An 18,330-nucleotide genomic window follows, 5' to 3' on the forward strand; every position below is an offset into this window, starting at 1 on the left:
CGAGGGAGTTCTATAGAAATATTTCTCATTTAAACAGCTTTAGCCTTGGCCTTTCAATAATTTTTATGGCTTCAAGTAATAGGTTAACAATTAGTTGAGAGCAACTATCAGCTTAATGTCAAGTCATTCACAGGGAAAAGTTCAAGGAGAGAAGTAACAGTATTTCAAAAGATGGTTTATTTTCCTAAAAAAAAAAGAACTTTGGAGAAAAATCAGGAATTGTAAGGAAAAAAAGGGGCTGTGTGGGGTGGCAGGAGGTGCAGCGCAGCGTTGGGGACCGCGCTGCAACACGGCTCTGCTCCCCGCTGGCCTGCACCCGGCTTCTCCTTGCTGCCCAGTTCTCCCCTTCCGGATCCTATTTTTGGGCCTTCCCTGGTTGTGCAGAGCTTGCTCAGAGCACATGGTTGATTTGCAGCGTGGCTGGGGAGGAATCACAGCCTCTTCATGCTCAATGCCAGGCTCAAATTATGTGTTTTCTGCTTGCTCCTGGCTGCTTCACCTCTTGTCCTCACTCAGACCACGCTTGTCTCCTCTTGCCTTGTCCCTAATTCCTTCACCAGCTGCTCCCAGATTTTCTCTCCTCATTTTTTTATTGCCTTTTACTCACAGTTCCTGTGTCTTCTGTGTTCTCCCAGTCCCCATCCTTGATCAACGCCATTCGCCTCCTCCAGCTTCCATTCTCTGATTTATCTCCAGGCTTCTGGCTCAGGCTCCTACTGCCTGTGTCCCCCAGTCCCAGATGCCCAGGATTCTTCTTTCTCCTCCAGGCTCTGGGCTCCAGGATGCTAACAGGGCATTGAACAAAGTATACAAGGAATATATATATATACGCATATACATACATATTTCCTCATAGCTTCTGTGCCAGATGTTGCGGTGATTGACAAACAGCTGGGAATGAAAGTCCTGCTCAGGCGTAGGTGGCCTGTGTACAAGATGGCACTGCCAGGCAGCTGTACAGGTTCGTTAGAGCTAGTCTCATTGCCAGGGCATGAAGGGAGGGCTTGTTTTTTGCTTTCTTCCCCCAGAAAGCTCACATACAGCTTGGCATTATTTACAGACCTGGAGAAGTGCACATCATTGCCTCCAGAGTAAATGTCTGCTAAACTGCAGCTCCCTGGTGCTTCTCATGGATGCGCTATCAAGGGCATGGGAAGTAACTCCTTTGTCCCAATACCTTTGCCCAACTTAATTTCTTACCTTAGCTGGACAATTCTTAATTAAAAGTTCTGTCCAAAATACAGGCAAATGAAGATCCTTCCTGGACATGGTCAGTATAAACGAGCATGGCAAAGGCTTTCCTTGCAGAGATCTGAACAGACTCCAACACCCTTGGCGCATTACCTTTCAGTTCTATCCAGCAATATTACGGGAGTTGCATAAAACTTAATCACCTACTATTTCCAGCCCCTGGAAGTCTGGTTTCTGACAGGGAACTGAGAAATAATCAGCAAATCCCTGACTGCTCTTGCATGGGAGAAGTTCTTATATAAGGAAGAAATGTCAGACTACTGTTGCCTTCGCACCAAATGCACAGGGGAAGAAAAGAGCGTGCTGTATTTTTCGAAGAATTGTAAAATGCATGTAAATCTTTTGCTTGCTTTGGGCTACCATCTCAATCACACAACGTGTCTATATGTGTGTACATAAATGTATATGTGTATGTATATGTACATATACTTCTTTTTCCATGAGCTGCCTGGGGTTTAATCCTGGCCTGTGTGCTGTGCAAGGCAGGAATACTGGTGTCTTATTTCCTCTGTGATTCCTAGTGGAACCAGGACATGAGCCCCATCTGGGATCTTCAGACAGAATAGCAAATGAAACTGCCACATGGCCCTGGCTGTTCAATGATCTTCAAGATCAATGCAGGCTTCCTGAAGTCCAGTCTATGGTAAAGACTTCTTATAATCAAAGGAAGGCACTCTCCCCCTCCCCGCAATACTTGTTACAGACACTGTCTGTCCCTCAAGCCAAGGCAACTGAGCACTTTGTAGGCACATAGACCAACTATGAAGTTAAATGGCTTCACTGCAGAAATGGGGCTCTAAACGACTTCAGACAGCTTCTGCGTATAATCAGCAAGATCTAAAACTTCCTTCTGGCTTTAAAGGCTGGATATCAAAGAACTGGCTGGTGAAAAAAGGCCAGTTTCTTATAACTAGGAAGGCCAAAATGCTGCAGGCTGAGGGCACAAGGAAGGTGTATGACTGAGGTCGGGCTTGATATGTGCACAAGGTCCCAAAGCAGTCATGCACTGGTAGTGTGAGACCCATGGCAATGGAAAAGACCCTGTGGTCATTGGCAGGGACTGGCCCGAGGCATTATGCTGAATTTGTCAAGGATCTTTGCCTGGTCAGCGTGGGAACATGTGGCCTCTTGGCCCTTGAAGAGAGTCCCAAGGGACAGCTGGGAAAAGCAGCATTGGTGCAGCCAGTTTACTATCTCACAAGCCTTCATTTTTAGTCTTTACATGAAAAGGAATGGCATAAGGAAAAACAACTTTAAGACATTTTTTTATGGTCTACCTTAAATTCAGAATTCACGTGGAAGGGCTGGGGTCAATGAAATCAAGGGGTGATCTGAACCCACTTTTATTTAGCAGAATTTCTTGGACAGATTCATCTACCTTTTCTGTAACACTATTTTTTTCAGCTGATTTCTATCAGATTACACAGAGCAATAATAAGATAGGACCCAAAGACTATTATCTAGAGGCCTATTCTCGCTTTCATTGATGTGGATGGCAAATTGACTTCAAGGGAAACTTTATCATGCTGTAGTGTTGATAGCATCATCGAGGAAAGTGTAATTAAAGGGCAAAAAAGAGGGGAATCATTCAATGCAATGTATTTCTTGGATAGCTAGGGATGACTCTACCGAACAGGGAATGCATTTCTTATTTTCTAGGGGAAGTGTTTTAAGGGTAGTTAAGATGAGGGTTTTTTGGCTCTTTTTCAGGCTTTTCATTAAGTCATTGCTAGAGTGTTACACTAGCTGCCAGTGTGTAAAGTGGGCAGATGAACCCTGAAATGTTATGATCTTAGGACAAGCTTTGCTCTCTCCCCAGCGTAAATCCAGAGTAACAGTAATGGCTTCTGCTGACCCAGGCCGGTTTTACATGAGCATAAACAAGAGCAGGGGTTGTCCTTATAGCTGCATCTTGAGGGATTATGAATATTCCTGTGTATTGCACCCTTGCTTCGACTTGACACCTCCACCCTTAATTCAGTGGTGCACCAAAGAAACTGCTTGCCCTCCAAATAAGCATCGATGCTAATGCATCGCAGTGGAGATTTATCAATGGGCTGACATCTCAGGCTCCATCTCGTATTTGCATACCAGCGAAATGTGAATAGAAATGTGAGATTAGCTCTGCACTGGATAGGAGAGGAGGTAATTCTGGCATTAGCAGAGCTGCAAGCTCAACCACAGGGAATTTAGCAGGTCTCTGTGTGCCTGTGAACACTGCAGGTGTGTAAAGACCGAGAGCAGGCTCTTATTTAAAAAATACAGTTTATTAGATAAAACGTACATAGAACCAAATAAATCCAATTCTTTATTAAAAATACAGAAATAATTTTGCAATAGTAAAAGAAAGTACTGGCTTTCCCCACGAAACATAAATGTGGAGGTTTGGGACCTTTGTACTCTATCACAGCCGGCCCCCTCTTTACGACATTCTAAACATACTGCGTCAAATTGTGAAACGCAAGCAAAAGTCCATTGTACAAAATTAAAAACATTAAGACCAGTAATACTCAGTTTAATTAAGATGCAAACAGTAGCATACAGCACACGGAACAGTCAGTATACAACTATACATTTAAAACATGCTGCTAAGTAGTGACAGAAAATCCGCTGGAAGGAATAAGTTACAAATAATAATGATAAAAAAAAATGTCTGGAGAAATAATATAAAAAAAAAGAAGCACAGTTTGACATTGTGTTTGTTACATGGCAGTGTATGCTCTGAAACACTGTTCATATTACAAATGCAGGTATTGGTCCCACCCATACAGAACGTGCTACACTGAAGGCTTTTATTGTGCTTGCAAGTGTGCATGTATGATGCATGCACACATAGAGGGCAGGTGCATATCTGTGCGCATACAGTAGCCCCATAGGCACATATCCATAGAAAAGCACACATCTCCGAAGCTGAAGACAAATCGCTTCAATAAAACTGTTTGAGGCAGGGCGAGAGTAACGCAAAGATGCCGTTTGTCATGATTATGCTCTTCCTGGGACTCTGCGCATTTTATTCGCATGCTATTCTCAGCCTGTTCGACTTCCAGATTCATTTTTATCTCAGCGCTCCCTTGTTTGCATATTTGCAAAGTGAATACAAAACTATTCAATATAAAACAGTGTTTACTGCCAGAGATGATTTGTTAAGGGAGGCTTTAGCATCTGAAAACCAGGGAAATATTAGAGTCAGCATTGCATTTCCAGCAAGTGGAACTAACGGGCAGGTATTCTCTCCTGATTATTGTTACTGTCATATGATAATGTGGCATAATTAATTGCTTATACTGTATATCATCTTTAGTAACTATTCTTGATCAAAAATGGAGAACACTTGCATTAAGAAAAATCACGGGTATCTGCTTTGCTTCTGTAACCTGAAATTATTTGGCACCTCCTGAAAATATTACAAAAATAACATAATGCTAAAATATTGCACTCACAAAAATTGAATGAACGGCATTAGGTGAAATGGCTACTAGGGCTTCACAGAATTAGCTATTACCCAGATTCGGAAAAGCACATCTAATGATCATGGAAACAAAACTGCAGACACACTGATGGCAGTGATACATAGGTGTACACACAACATTAAATGTCACAGAAGGGCTTTGCTGGATTGGGACCTAAAAGTGTTCATAGAACAAGATGCTTTTCTGTTTCCCTGTCTTTCATTGAAAGAAAGCAAACCAAAACAGTGCTAAGGCAAAAATGTTTAAAATATGAATACCGAAGTTCTGGTTTTCATCTGTGAGTGTGCCATCTCATTGACTCTAGTGGTGTTATTCTAGATTGATGCCAATGTGAGAAAAAGAAACAACCTGGGGCAGATTTACATGAGTAGCATGAGTGAAGCACCCAGGATGACCATACACACTGGAGGCAGGAGGTGGCTGATGCATCAAGAGAGGCTGGCACTACGTCTTCTTACTAAGGTGGGTAATGTCATAGCCCATGGTGGAACTGTAACCACTTTATGGTGCCAGTGTAATAAATCAGACCACCTCTCACCATCAAGAAGAGAGTAGGGAGCCTGGTGACACCGAGAGTAGGGAGCCTGGTGACACCAGTGTGGCAGTGTGAAGGGGAATAGAAGCAAGCAGAATGATGAAAACCATTAGGACAATCCGACCAAGGACTTTCAGGATAAATTGACCGTATATACACCTTACATTGAGCCACAAGACACAACACTGTAGTCAGTATCATTCAAGCCCACTATCTCACCACTACAGAAGTTTCTATTCAAAAGGCAATCTTATTATTTACATTCTATTTTTAATACAAGTGTTAACTGAGCAAAGAAGCCTGACGAGCTAGTGTGCATTAGCTGGTTTCTCCATTTAGAGACCAACCATAGAGGAGAAGCCTATGGCACACTTTGGACAGGCTCTGATAGCTCATGTGGGGTTTGGATGAGAGCGGTCAGAGAAGTATTTTTCTAAGACTATGAGATGGAGAGATGTTGTGTCTATCAGTAGCAAGTGATAGGGACTTTAATGAATTTCAGAGTAACTGAGTGAAAGACTGTCAAGTTGAGATCTTTTTTCTAACTGAAGTGTTTGTATATTCAGGTTTTTTTTCCTCCTCCAGCAGATTCGCATATACTTCAAAATCTAAAATATATATATATTCACTTGGTATCTGACATCCCTTACAAAATGGTATTCCTAAGGTTATACAGTGCTGGGAAAGAGAAGATGCCATTTACTGTTCAAGGTGAACAGGGTTAATGTATATTAGATATGAAAAAAAAGGCCAAGTTTGTAAAATATCTGCATGAAGTGATGAAAGCAGCCCCGTTTATCCGTTTGCTGCAGAGTTTGAGGCTTATCTAGCAAATTACAGTACATTAAAAATCAGAAGTAACACACTTTGAGCCCAATTAGCAATACAAAAACTGATAGCTGCACATACATCAAAAAAAAATCTAAAAAAACTGTACATGCCTCACTGGCTTTGGAAGGTACTGCCGAAGAGTTGGAAGGAAGCTCGGAGCCGCATTAAAAAAAAAAAAAAAAGTATGAGCAGGAGTTTTGCTATTCTGTGGCCTGATTTAAGGCTGCCACTTTCCAGCTGGATAGAAACGGTTCTGCTCTCATCCTTCACACTGTTTGGAAACAGAGACCCCGAGCCAAACCCTGACCTCATTCCCGCTGTAGGAGCATGCAGGAGCCCCACAGAAGCTGCAGTCGTTACCCTGAGCTCACACTTGCGCGTCCATGTGTGAACCTGCCCTGCGCTATTGCACGTATCTCGGCGCGAGGGTTGATGCCGCTGATGTTGCGATGCCGGCTGCCACGCGGACTTTCTCACAGTGCAGCCCTGTGGGCATGGCCTGCCCTCGCGGCCAGTTGTGTCCGTCCCATCACCACCTCCCAGTTGGCCATTGCCCCTTCTCTCCTTTCTCCAGCCCCATGGCTCTCTCCCGCCTCCTGTTGTCCTTATCATGGACCTGGACATCCCTTCTTTCCAACCAAATTTCGGATGCTGGCGGCTCAGTGCTCAGCATACATAGATGCCCACATCTGCCTAACATGGTGGTGTTTGCAGGGTCAAATGTGGCCTTGGCGTGGAGCAGGAGCCAAGGGTTTGTCCCAGCGTGCTGCTTAACGGGGACCACTCAAGCCAGGAAGTGTTTGAGCAACTTGAACATCAAGCAGGGAAAAAGATGGAAAGAGGAGGGGGAAACAACACTCATCCTGTATAAAAGTGCTGAGCCTTTAAATGAGGTATTTTTTGGAAATAGTAATTAGCCAAGTAGTTAAAATCCTTCCTCAGAAAATGCCTTTCATGCTGGTGAATGAAAGCCCTGGAAGGTTTTCTGTGCAAGATAAAGAGGAGGTCAAAAACACATAGACAACCTAATTCAAAGATGTCAGCAGGGGGTGGTCTTTGTCACAGTAGAGCTGGTGCTAGACTCTCCTGTGACAGCACTTCACTGGAAGGAAAGCAAAAATGTAGAGAAAGAGAGAGAAAAAACACAGACAGGGGAAAGGAAGAGCTGAGAAGAGACAGGAAATCTGGAAAGGCAGAAAAGGAGCTGCAAAAAAGGTGAGGGTACATTGTCACTGAGAGGTGAGAGGTGGCGCTCAGCTTCAGGCTGTGCCAGGTATTAAGGAAGATGTAGCCACGGGTTGTGTGAGCAGTAAGTCAGATGTTGAGAAAGGCTGGAGTACTGTGGCCACAGATGGTCTTGTGGGTAAGGCACTAGAGTAAGACCAGGAGGCCTGGGCTCAAACTTCTGGCTTTACCAAAGGGCAGATTTCACAGTGTTGTGAAGGGGACACTCCATTGTTTTTTCCTGACTGTTCTGACCAATCTACAGAATTTTTGATCTTTCCAAAAAAATCATTTCTGTGATTTCATTCACACCTTAATGGAAAATTTTCTTGATTTTGCTCAGTGTTCTCCTATTTTTCCCTCGTGTAGCCATGGGAAATTCATGAAAAAGTCTTCGGCAATCAGGAAGGAAAACTAGGAAACTCTTCCTCTCCTGTTGTCGCTTTGCTCCATTAGGCTGTCCGCTCTCAAGGGCAGGTTGAGTGTCTCTCATAATACATCTGCGCAGGGTCAGCCACAATCTCTACGTGCCATTGTCACAAACTTGTGAATTTTAATACCTGCAGCCTAACGTGTCCGTGTTTGAAACATTCATAGCAGCAGAGGATCAGTTAGATACTGATGTCATTTAGGGTGGTAAAAATGTGGAATAACTCTGCTAAATTTATAGCAGTGACAATGGAAGACTGGAGTTTAGACTGGGTTCTTATATGCATGTGGACTGGATAAGCAAGAGACTTTCATTTATGACTGAGTTTCTAAAAGGTGTAAAAGAAAAGTCAGTAAACCAGAGTGGACCTGCTACACAGCTATGGCTATAGCTGCTCTCTGAACATTTTGTGCCACAAGAAAACAAACTTTAAATAGAGACTCTTAACAAGCTGCTTAGAAGCCTTCTAGATGCTACTACAAATTACAAATGCCATGAAGAAAACAGATAGGTTTTAGAGACAGTCATTTCGTTCCAGTGGAACCTGGACACATGGATCAATTCACTATACTGCCAGTGGAGCAAGTGCTCAGGGCCATAAAACACATTACAGATCAGGAAACCATCAAAGTGAGGAATAAAATTAATCATTGGTCTTTCACTAGCTTGGATTGACTGCAGTTTGAGAGGCCATTTTCTCTCCTTCTATGTTTTAGCCAAAAGACTGTTCCATTTTGCTCATTCTTACGCCACTTTGGCTGCAGTTTCTTTCCCATTCCCCACTCTTTCAGGGATATTGGACAGTACAGAGTCAGTGGACCATATTTCATGTTCAAAAAGAAAAGGGCAGCATGATCTCAGTCCTTCAAAACCCCAAGGGAAAACTCTGGTGAATAAAGATATGCTGCTCCATGCAGGGAGAATTTGATACACACCTGGAAACAGGGCACAAATGACAGGGGACCACTGGTGAAACCTCGGACTTCCCCATCTGGAAGCCCATCCTGTCCTGAGGCTCCTGTTCAGCCTCAGATGCTGCTTTTTGGCAGCTGCCCATTGACTGTGGAGGCACTTCTGAAGTCCCATCAGCTCGTTTTGTTCGACTGTGATCCTACTGAGAGACATGAGCGCATGATGAAGTGCTAGAAAAGCCAATAACTATGGGTCGCTGGGACTGATTTTGATGTGTTTTATTTTTAAAATCCACCAAGAGGCTCTCCTCAGGAATGTGTGGCAATCTCCCAGTGAAGGCATGTTCAGATCAGCGTGAGTTTCTGTCTAATCACATGGTAGAGATTCTCAGGGTATTGGCTTTCGTTTGCTGCTAAATTAAAAAAAAAAAAAAAGAAGGCAAACTATCTTTCTCAGAACTCACAACTAAAATCCAAAATTAAATGGAGAAAGTGCTGAAATCGGGTGCATCTGCAGCTAGCAAAACCCTCTCCCAAGAAGCTAGCAGGGTTTCTGGGAGCGGAGGGAAGGGGGCTCTCCGGCAGGCGACTGTCTCCGTTCCTCGTCAGGAAGGATGAATTAGCTCATTAGCTTCCAGGCACTATTGGACATGCCTGAAGCTTGACCTGTTTTATGAGCCAAGTCCTGGTCTTATGGATTCAATAGTAAAACACACACGGACCTCAGTGGGACCGGGATTTGGCCTGACGTGCTTTATTTAGCATCTTATGTGAGGGAAACATTTTTCTTTAGATTGCAGTTGAAAGATTCTTGGGTTTCAGTTTAAGTAGTACAGTGTCAGTGTATTACTAATACTTTTTCCCCCTCTCTCTTTTTCCCCTTCTCTCTCTTTCCTTTATCTTTAAGAAATCATATATTTTGTTTGCACTAAGCCTCTGTAAACGCCGCTCCGCTCGAGCTGCGGTGAACCTAACCGGTCAGTGACATCCCTGCCGAAAGCCACCGTCTCCAAGCACATGGCACATGCACTGGCTCCTCTCCAGGGCCCCGTGTCCCCGCTCAGCAGCTTCGCTCCAAGCACCTGGTGGAGAGCTGAGCCTCTGGGAACCAAGGGAGGCAGGGCCTGCAGATGCACATTGGCCTCGCTGCAATTCTGAGTCGAGGGAATTTGCTGGAGCCGCTGCCAGGACGAGCGAGTTGTGCTGGAGTCCATCGTATTTGCGAAGTACATATGTGATAATACCGCTGCAGCCACAAAAGAATCTGCAGCAGGAAGCGATGCAGCTGGTGCTTATTAGCATTAGTACAAATTACACAAAGCAAATTGTTAGCAGACATGTTTCCATAATATTTAACTCATGGCAGTGAATAAAAGTGATTCTTTTTTTTCGAGCAAAATTTTAGATTTCCCAGGGAATCCGTTTCCAATTGTCCATGAAGGGAATATGGATTAGAAAGCAGCATGTAGCTATTGCAAGGAATCAAAGGCAGTGTATTACTTGCCTGCTTTCTCTGGCAAAGGTGTGCAAATTTAAGACTGTATTTGTTAGGAAGAGAAGCAAAATTCCTACAGCTCCATGTGACTCGGTTACCAGTGACAAGGGGAGTGATGATGTGTGGACGCTGCTCTGGAGGTGTCTTATTCAGGTTCTGTGCACCCATTTCCCTGATTTTTGCCCCCAAAGCACTGATATTTGAATTACTTCCGTAGCAACTCCAAGCTTGTTGATATGGAAGTAGCATCAGCAAACAGAGCAGCCCGTTGACACCGTGGGCCCATATTTCTCTCTCTGGAAGGGGCTGTCTCTGGCTCGAAGGGACACTTGGGACCATGGAGCGCAGGGGCAAGCTTTCCTTCCACTCCGTCTATAAAACCACTGCTGCCCCTGCACTGCCATTTCCATCTTCCCTGACATGAGCGGCACTAATTGAACCAGATGATGGTTTATACCCCTGCTGCTAATCCAGCAGAGGGCCCTTCCCTTCTCATGCCAAGAATTCATCGACTATTTTCTTACTGTTTTGCTGGTTCTTACTATTTTTGTTGAAAATGTTTGGCTTAACGTTTCCCAAGCATTCTTTCTGAAAAAGAAAAAGAAAAGGAAAAAGGAAAAAGAGGAAGAGAAAGGAAAAGGAAAAGAGAAAGGGAAAAGAAAAGGGAAAGGGAAAGAGAAAGGAAAAGGAAAAAGAGGCCATTCCTGAAGGCTGCAGCTAACATATAGAAACTAGCAATGGGCTGAGTGATGCTTTATGCACCAGTCTCCAGGGCACCTGCCGGCATTAATCACACTGGACATTCTCTCCCTACATCCTTAGACTTTACCTATTGTCTTTTTTTTTTAAGCAAATTCTCATGAAGTGTTAAAACTACCTGAAGCACCAGAACTGCCTTTCGATCCAGCTGTGAGCCCTTAAAAGTAGCAAGCAGACACATGTATTGCTCTTAAGGGTATGCACACCCACCCACTCGTTTGGAACAGCTCAGAAATGCAACGTGACTGGCGACGCGCCGAGGGGAGGGCTACGAGCAGAATGGCAAGCGAGGTAATTTGTACAAGCAATGTCGAAAATAGCAGCTAATTGAGAAACGAGTGGCCTGCGTGTTCTGACTCTCCAGTGCTTGTTCTGGGGAGGCGGCCTGACACACTCCGCACAGAAGAGCTGCTTAACTGCCCTTGCTGACAAGACTTGAGAGGGAAAAATTAGTTATAATTACACTATTGCTGCATGATTTTTTGCCTCCTAATTGCTTTTCAGTTGAAAAACATACAATGAAGAATTTTTGTTATAGGCTTTACTTATGTGTAAAAAGAACCCACTAAAAGCCTCCCCTGCAAAAAGATAGATCATTAAATGTCATGGCTTGAGCTTGTTAGTTCATGCCTAAAAGTTCAGTATAAAATGAAATAGCACCACTGACTGTATGTGTTAGACCTATACATTAAAATTATTTCAGCATGTTAAGTATAAGAACATTACTGCCTCTTAAGAGTATATAAATACTGTGTCTCAGTTGTGATGTCTGGAGAAGGGGAGATGAAAGAAAGAGAAGGCAAGAGAGAGACAAATGGGAATATTTCATTTTCACGAAATTCTGTAGTTCTGATTTTTTTCTACTTTCATCAAACAAAAAAGGTATAGTTACAAGATCGCCAGTGAAATAAAAGAAAATAAAAAAGCTTTTTGAAATAAAAACTTCCATACGCCAGATGTCAAAATGACGTCTGACATTACCAAAAGTAGTTTCAGTTAGATAGAGTTTTACGTTCGAAAGCAACATGCTTTTACGAAAAGTTCTGATTTTGACAAAACGGTGTTTTCCAGCACTGAAGCCATCTGATAGCCAGCTCTGACTACTGATATACTAGAGTGTGCTGGGTTTTAAGTGGAGGAATTAAAATTACTTTTCTGAAAGAGCAATTATCTATATTCAAAAGTATATGGAAGAAAAAAAAAGGTTGTTTGAAGACTTTCTGAATGTGATATTACTGATACAGCAAGTTTTTACATTTTTGGGGGGCTCCTTGTGAGGAAAGATGCACTTTAAAAAAAGTCAGAGTGAAAATGAACTGCACAGTTTTCATGTTGATGTTCCCATCACATGGGTACATACTGATGCAGATGAGTTAAGTTCTAAGGATCAGCATGTTAAGGTACGGTGTATTATGTTGCTTGATATTATAGGACTTCTCATTTGGCACACTCAGCTATTCATTTTAGAGGTGTTTCAATGCAGGATTTGCTGAAAGTTGGTCCGTGATGTAAAGATCCAATTCTGCAAGCATATGTAGATAACTTTATCAGTTTGGAAGAGTAGCCCTCAAAAGTTTAGTGAAAGCCTTGTGGGATGTGCTTACCCATATTCTTGAGTGTTTTCTTGACTGATTCTTGATTTTTTTTGTACGAGATTTATTCTAGTAACGTACATCAAACTGAATGTTATTCCATGAGGTATTTTTGGTAATATTCTCTTCTCTGCAGCAGTCAGAAGGTGTGATGTCTTGCATATTATCAGCACCCCATTTCCCAGTTCAGTCAAGGCTGACTCTGAAGTAATCTGCATGACTTATAAATACTTGCTACCACTATTGCCCTCCCACTAACGGTTTAAACTATATGATTGGATGTGCTGCTTCTTAATGATCATTTCTGAATTCCACAAGTTACTTTCTAGCCTAAGACCTTCCTTTCTCCTGGTTTGGCTACATGGAGTATCAATGAGCACATTTTGGCTTTGAGTAAGAGGCAGCAGGATGTTATTTTTTAATTCACTTGAGATTTGAAGCCTGGTGCTTCTCCTTCCACTGCAGCTCAGTCAGGGAAGCATTCATCCATCCTGGACCCAACCATCATTGCAAAAGAACAACGTGCCTGGGATTGCCAGCTCCTTGTGAGGGATGCTGCCGCCCTGGGCCCTTGCTTTTTAAAAACAGGAACATAAAAAAACAAAAGCAGAAAGTCCTTTTTTTTTTTTTTTCCTTACAGACTACCACAAGCTAAAAGGCAGAGTGAAAGGGCTCCGGGACAGCGCAGGAGCCATCGATGCCTCTTCGGCTTAATGGGAAGCACCGTGTCAGAAACACTGTTTGCCTTTGGGCTTCTCTTGAATCAGTTGTCTGTAAACAGCAATGGGCTCATCCCGCTGGGAGCCTGCGATTCCTTATTGGAATTAGAGATGTGCAAGATATGAGACTCATGATGGCCAGAGCTCTTCAGCCAGGAAAGCCACAGCGTTCACAGAGCTCCAGCCCAAAGTCTATAAGGGCTGCTCCCTCTAGTGGGAAAAAGAGTACTTTGGCTTGCAGAAAACCTGTTCTTTGCCCCGTTTTCTTTCTTTTGTTTATTTTTTCTTTTTGTTCTTCTTTCTTTTTTTTTCTTTTTTTTGTTTCCTTTTTAAACAAAAGAATTCAAGTTTCCCAGGTAGTGCACGACATGGAGTAGTTCCCATAAGACAGGAGCGGACCGAAGTCCGGCCGTTTTCCAGGCCTCGTGCGCTGGCGCAAGCGTTGCGCTCCCGTCACAACCCGCCGGCGCCGGCAGCGGTTGTTCCTCCGAGGGAGCCGCGATCGCCATCCCGCAGCCCTCCCTCGCCGTGTGCCGGAGCTGGGTGTGTTTCTGGCTCCCCGCTTCCGATTACAAAAATAGGGCTTACTATAATCATCATAATGATACACAGTAATTATTGGAATTACGTACTTTTTGGCAAATCGTTAACGCAAAGCAGCCCGAAAAACCTCATTGGGTTAAAAAAAGATGAAGATGCACAAGTATTAAAAAAGACAAAGTCTGTTAAAAAAGAGAGAAGAACAATCCACATATGAATGCACGTCTGTAAGGCAACATGTTACCTTTAATTTGTTGTCCAGATTTAGGTCAGGCTATGATGTTGCTTGAGAACTTGTTAGAACTTGACTTGCTTGAGCTTATCAATGTGGTAGCAAAGTTTCAGCGCTGGTCCCAATTTCAACCCCAGGTACTTCATGATCATGTCGCTTTTCAGAAGCAACAAAGCATTGCCATCAATTTCCTGGTTTCAAAAGAGAGAAAGAGACCTTGTGTTAAAAAGGTAGGGAAAAAGAAAACTATAAAGGAGGGTTTATATATATATATATATATATATAGCTATATAAAACTATATATAAAATATATAGTTTTTATTTTTTAAAAAATCTTAAGGTTTGACTGTTCTCAATTATTCTGCAATAAAAGCATATATTTAAAAAAAATAAAAATCTGTGTTGCTGTAAGCCCAATTCTAATTTTGAGAGGAGCAAATTGACCTTGAGAGAAAGTAGAAGAAAGAGCTGAGAGCAAGAGAGAAAGATGTGGCCTTATGAACCCCTAATAATGGACCACCAAATCTCCATTCCAGCTTTGTCACTAACTGTCTGCATGTTTCACATATCCCCAGTTCACCTCTGTCAAGTAAGACATATCTTTATTTCTTGTTCTTAAATTGAAGATAACAGCTACTTACATATTTCATTGGATTTATTAGCAAAATTTAACCAAATTTAATTTAAGCACCATCTAAGTGGAGGAAATTACCACCAAATTCATTTTTTTTATCTCAGACCTATTAGCTTGAAAACCTTTCTGAAATTGCAAGGGTGCTGTTCTGAGCAGAGAAGAGCGTTCATTTGCAGGGAAATGGATTCTCTTCTGTTTCACCTCCTCTCACATGATTAGAAAGCACACAAGCTTTCAGAGACATAGCCCTTTCTTGGATCCCAGGTTTGCCTGTTTTTATTGACTATATTAGTGGATCTGCTAAAAAATACTGCCAGTCCCCACAGTCTCCACCTTATTTAGATCCTCGGTTCATCAGAGCTAATGCTGTATATGCTTGTGTATACATACACACATAATACCCACGCAATAATGTAGTATATATTGTATTCTATGTTTCTGACGGGCAGGTCTTTCCCCTGTGATCCATTGCCTACTAATTAAGCAATACTATGGATCCTAATTTGCCCTGATCATCATTATTCCATTCAGTAGGTGATTTAGCTGATGAGCAGTTAAGGTCACTTTCTGATTAACTCAATCAATTGATGCTCTTCATTCTGCAGCCTCCACCCCATCCATAATAGAAATTCTCTTTGCTCCTCTCTCTCCTTCCGATCTTTTCAAGGAAGCTGAGGGAAAGAAATAGTAAGCTTTACAAACAATTAATATTTGTATAAGAATGAAAAACAAACTCCCGCAATCATGATGCTATAGGTAAAAGCGCTGTCAAGTGTTTGGTGCAAATGCAACTGTTTCTAAATGTTGAGTTCAACATTTTATTATTTCCTTTATTAATACTATGAGGGATCAAAATGAAACTCCACGATGGAGTATGCCAGAGGGAGTATTCATATCCAGCTGAGTGTCCCATATTAGCTGTGTCCCTGTGCAGCTTGTTGGCTTGGCTTCTCTACAATAACACTGTGTCAGCCCTTGAAAAAAAACTTAAAAAAGAAGGTTTCTGCAGCACGGTCCCCAGGTAAGCAATAGCTCTACCAGGAGATCCTGAACCAGTTCTGGAGCTGGTGAAATTCAGTGCAATCAGTGCAATACGCTTGTTTCACATGAACTGAGATCTGCTCCCCTGTGAGTCAGAACATTGCAGAACACTGCTGTGACCCTGCAAGGGCATTGAAACAACGAGTGGTGTCTGAGGTGGGGGCTGCAAGGTCATGGTATGTGGGGGAAATAGATATAAAGCTTCTGCCTACTATAATGAGGATTACTGTGTTTGTGCCTGCTTCCTGCAGCACTTTTCTGGGAATACTAGCATCCCCTAAACAAACTCTGTACAACCTGCGCAAGAGTCTGTGGATGTCTCCCAGGATCAGGTTTTTAATGACTAAGACAAAAGTCTAAGTACTTATGGGTATTTAAGCACCTACTTTTGAGTGAAATAAAAGACTTGAGTTATACAACAAACAGGAAGAAACCTTCTCTCTTTTCCACTCTGCAACCTCATGAGCTAAGCTCCTGATGAGGCCACCATCAGCAACAGGAGGGTAGCAAGCAGTTACCTCAGTGGAACATGCTAAAATGATATGAAGGAGATCTGGGAGAAGATGCATGCTCATGTCTAGCAAAGGCAGAAGCAGGTTGCTCTTTGAATAAATGGGTTTAATTACATTAAACTCAAAGGTTTTTGTCTCTTTCATACATGCATTTGCCAATCACTGGCCTCATAATTAAACTGTCAGACCATAACATTGCTTCGATCGCTTCTAGCTAGAATTTTCCACCTGCTAATTCTCCTTGCAGTTCTTTCCCCTCCTGTTTCCCTTCCCCAGTCTTCCAGCCATCGCTTGCTTCTTGCTGAGAAAAGCTCTTGTCCTAGTGGTGCAAGAGGTCTCTGCGAGGCGGATGGTTCCTCTGTGAGGGGCCAAAAGACCTGTCAGGTACGAGTCAGGCTTTCTGTGGCATACAGCCCTGCCAAGGGAATAAGGAAACAGCAGAGGGGAGGGAGTTTCATGGTCTTTGAGCACCCTCAGGAGCTACTTGTGTGCATCTTGGCAATAAGAAAAGCTTCTGCTCCTGTTGAGAAGAGCAGAGCAAGGACCACAGTGATCTCATATGCATATTGCAGCTATCGCTTGTGCAGGCGACAGCTTCGTATTGCACATTGGGAAACCCCACTCCAGAGACTACAATCAACACCCACATTCTGGTAGCCTTTGTTTAGTATGGTAACATGGAAAAGCACTGTCCTCAACCAGTAGTCCTCCCCACACCCTTTTCTTCCTTGTGGTCCCATTGCCCTCTCCCTCCCAGTGTCATAGCTCAGATTAGTTGATGGCCAAAGCGACAATTTCAGGTGATAGCTGGGCCTTGTCAATGACAGTAAGTGCTTCTAAGTAAATTATGCACCTGCTTCGTGGAAAGATTGAACATACAGGAAGATATGGCTAAGGTTAATGGACTAATCACTTGTCTCTCACCCGTGGGGTCTCCATGCTAATCCAGATGAGATTTGAAGGCTGAAAAATTGCAGGGACATATATAACTCGAAGGCGTAATTGAATTGACTTGTGTGGTAATTTTACCCAAGTTCTCAGACCTACTGCATATTTTACGAGGAAACCGGTGATAAGTGGAACCTGTAGGTACTGGGTGTTTCACTGAGGATGACAGGGACAGCCTTTAGCGGCAATTTAACTTGCTCTCTTTGGTCACAGGGCAGTGTAGTGTTGTGGCACGCTGCAGTGCAGCTGGCCAGGAAGGTCTCACACTGTGTCCCAGTGTGGTTGCCGTGTGAAAGTTGGCCTTTGCTAGGAGTGCAGAGTCTACAAACCTGGTGCTTTTGCTCTGAATGTATCTTACAACCTCAACTTTGAACTCTTCTTTGCAATGCACCTGCAAGCCTTAAGACAACGATGATCCTTTTCCCTCACATGCAGATTGTCTCTTGGTGCACAGCCCCTCCTGACAGTGTCATGTCGAAGCAAGTTTCTTTAAATCTGAGATGCTCAGTTATCTGCCTGGTATCCTCATGGCCAACTTATGTCACATTTTCATAAGCACCTTACAAGGCAAATCTGACTTTATCAGCAGTAGGCAGGGAAAGTATGTTAGCACCTGACCCATCTCTTGTCCTGGTGTACTTATATCTTCTCTCCTCATCCTACTGAACTGCCTGAGAAATGGCAAAAGGTCTTGAAGCCTTTGTAGGGTAAGAAGACATTGAGACTTTCATTTATGAGCACATCTTAATGTTCGTCTGTCCCTGCTCTTCAGCGGCACCTGCTCCTTATATTGGAAAACTCCACATGGTTGTGTAGCTGGATGTTCTCAGTTGTCTCACTAGGCTCTTTACCTGCAGCTCCACCTTCTCACCAGTCCCTCCTGGCTCTGAGGACAAGGAGTAGAACCTGGCTATCAAACCTTTCACTTACTTCATAACCTGAAATTCTGATCTGGGCTTCAGTTGGGGAGCTGTTTTCATTTAGACCGAAGAATAGACACTTACAACTGAAGGCATGAACACAGTTGAACAATCTTTAGAGTAAAATCCATTTTCAGTCAGACCGAATTGATCAAGGAGGCATGAGGGGATGCATGAAGATACTATTAGATGCAGAAGCAACAAAACAAGCAGCTCTTGGTCAGATGTATGTTTACAGCTTTTCCTTTTACTAATTGAAATGCTAGAGGATATTATTATTTCCACC

General features: G+C 43.0%; 1 protein-coding gene across 1 annotated transcript in view; it reads right to left on the reverse strand.

The window, feature by feature from the left end:
• Positions 1 to 14,054: 14,054 nt before the first annotated feature.
• SCML4 (Scm polycomb group protein like 4) overlaps positions 14,055 to 18,330 on the reverse strand; it is a 40,389-nt gene continuing 36,113 nt past the window's right edge. The window contains exon 7 of the mRNA XM_010228400.2: positions 14,055 to 14,180. Coding sequence (XP_010226702.1) covers positions 14,055 to 14,180 — 126 coding nt within the window. The remainder of the gene's footprint in view (positions 14,181 to 18,330) is intronic.

The sequence above is a fragment of the Tinamus guttatus genome, unplaced genomic scaffold (assembly GCF_059628265.1).
Source record: "Tinamus guttatus ecotype Peru unplaced genomic scaffold, ASM5962826v1 Tinamus_guttatus_pri_ptg000046l, whole genome shotgun sequence".
NCBI lineage: Eukaryota > Metazoa > Chordata > Aves > Tinamiformes > Tinamidae > Tinamus > Tinamus guttatus.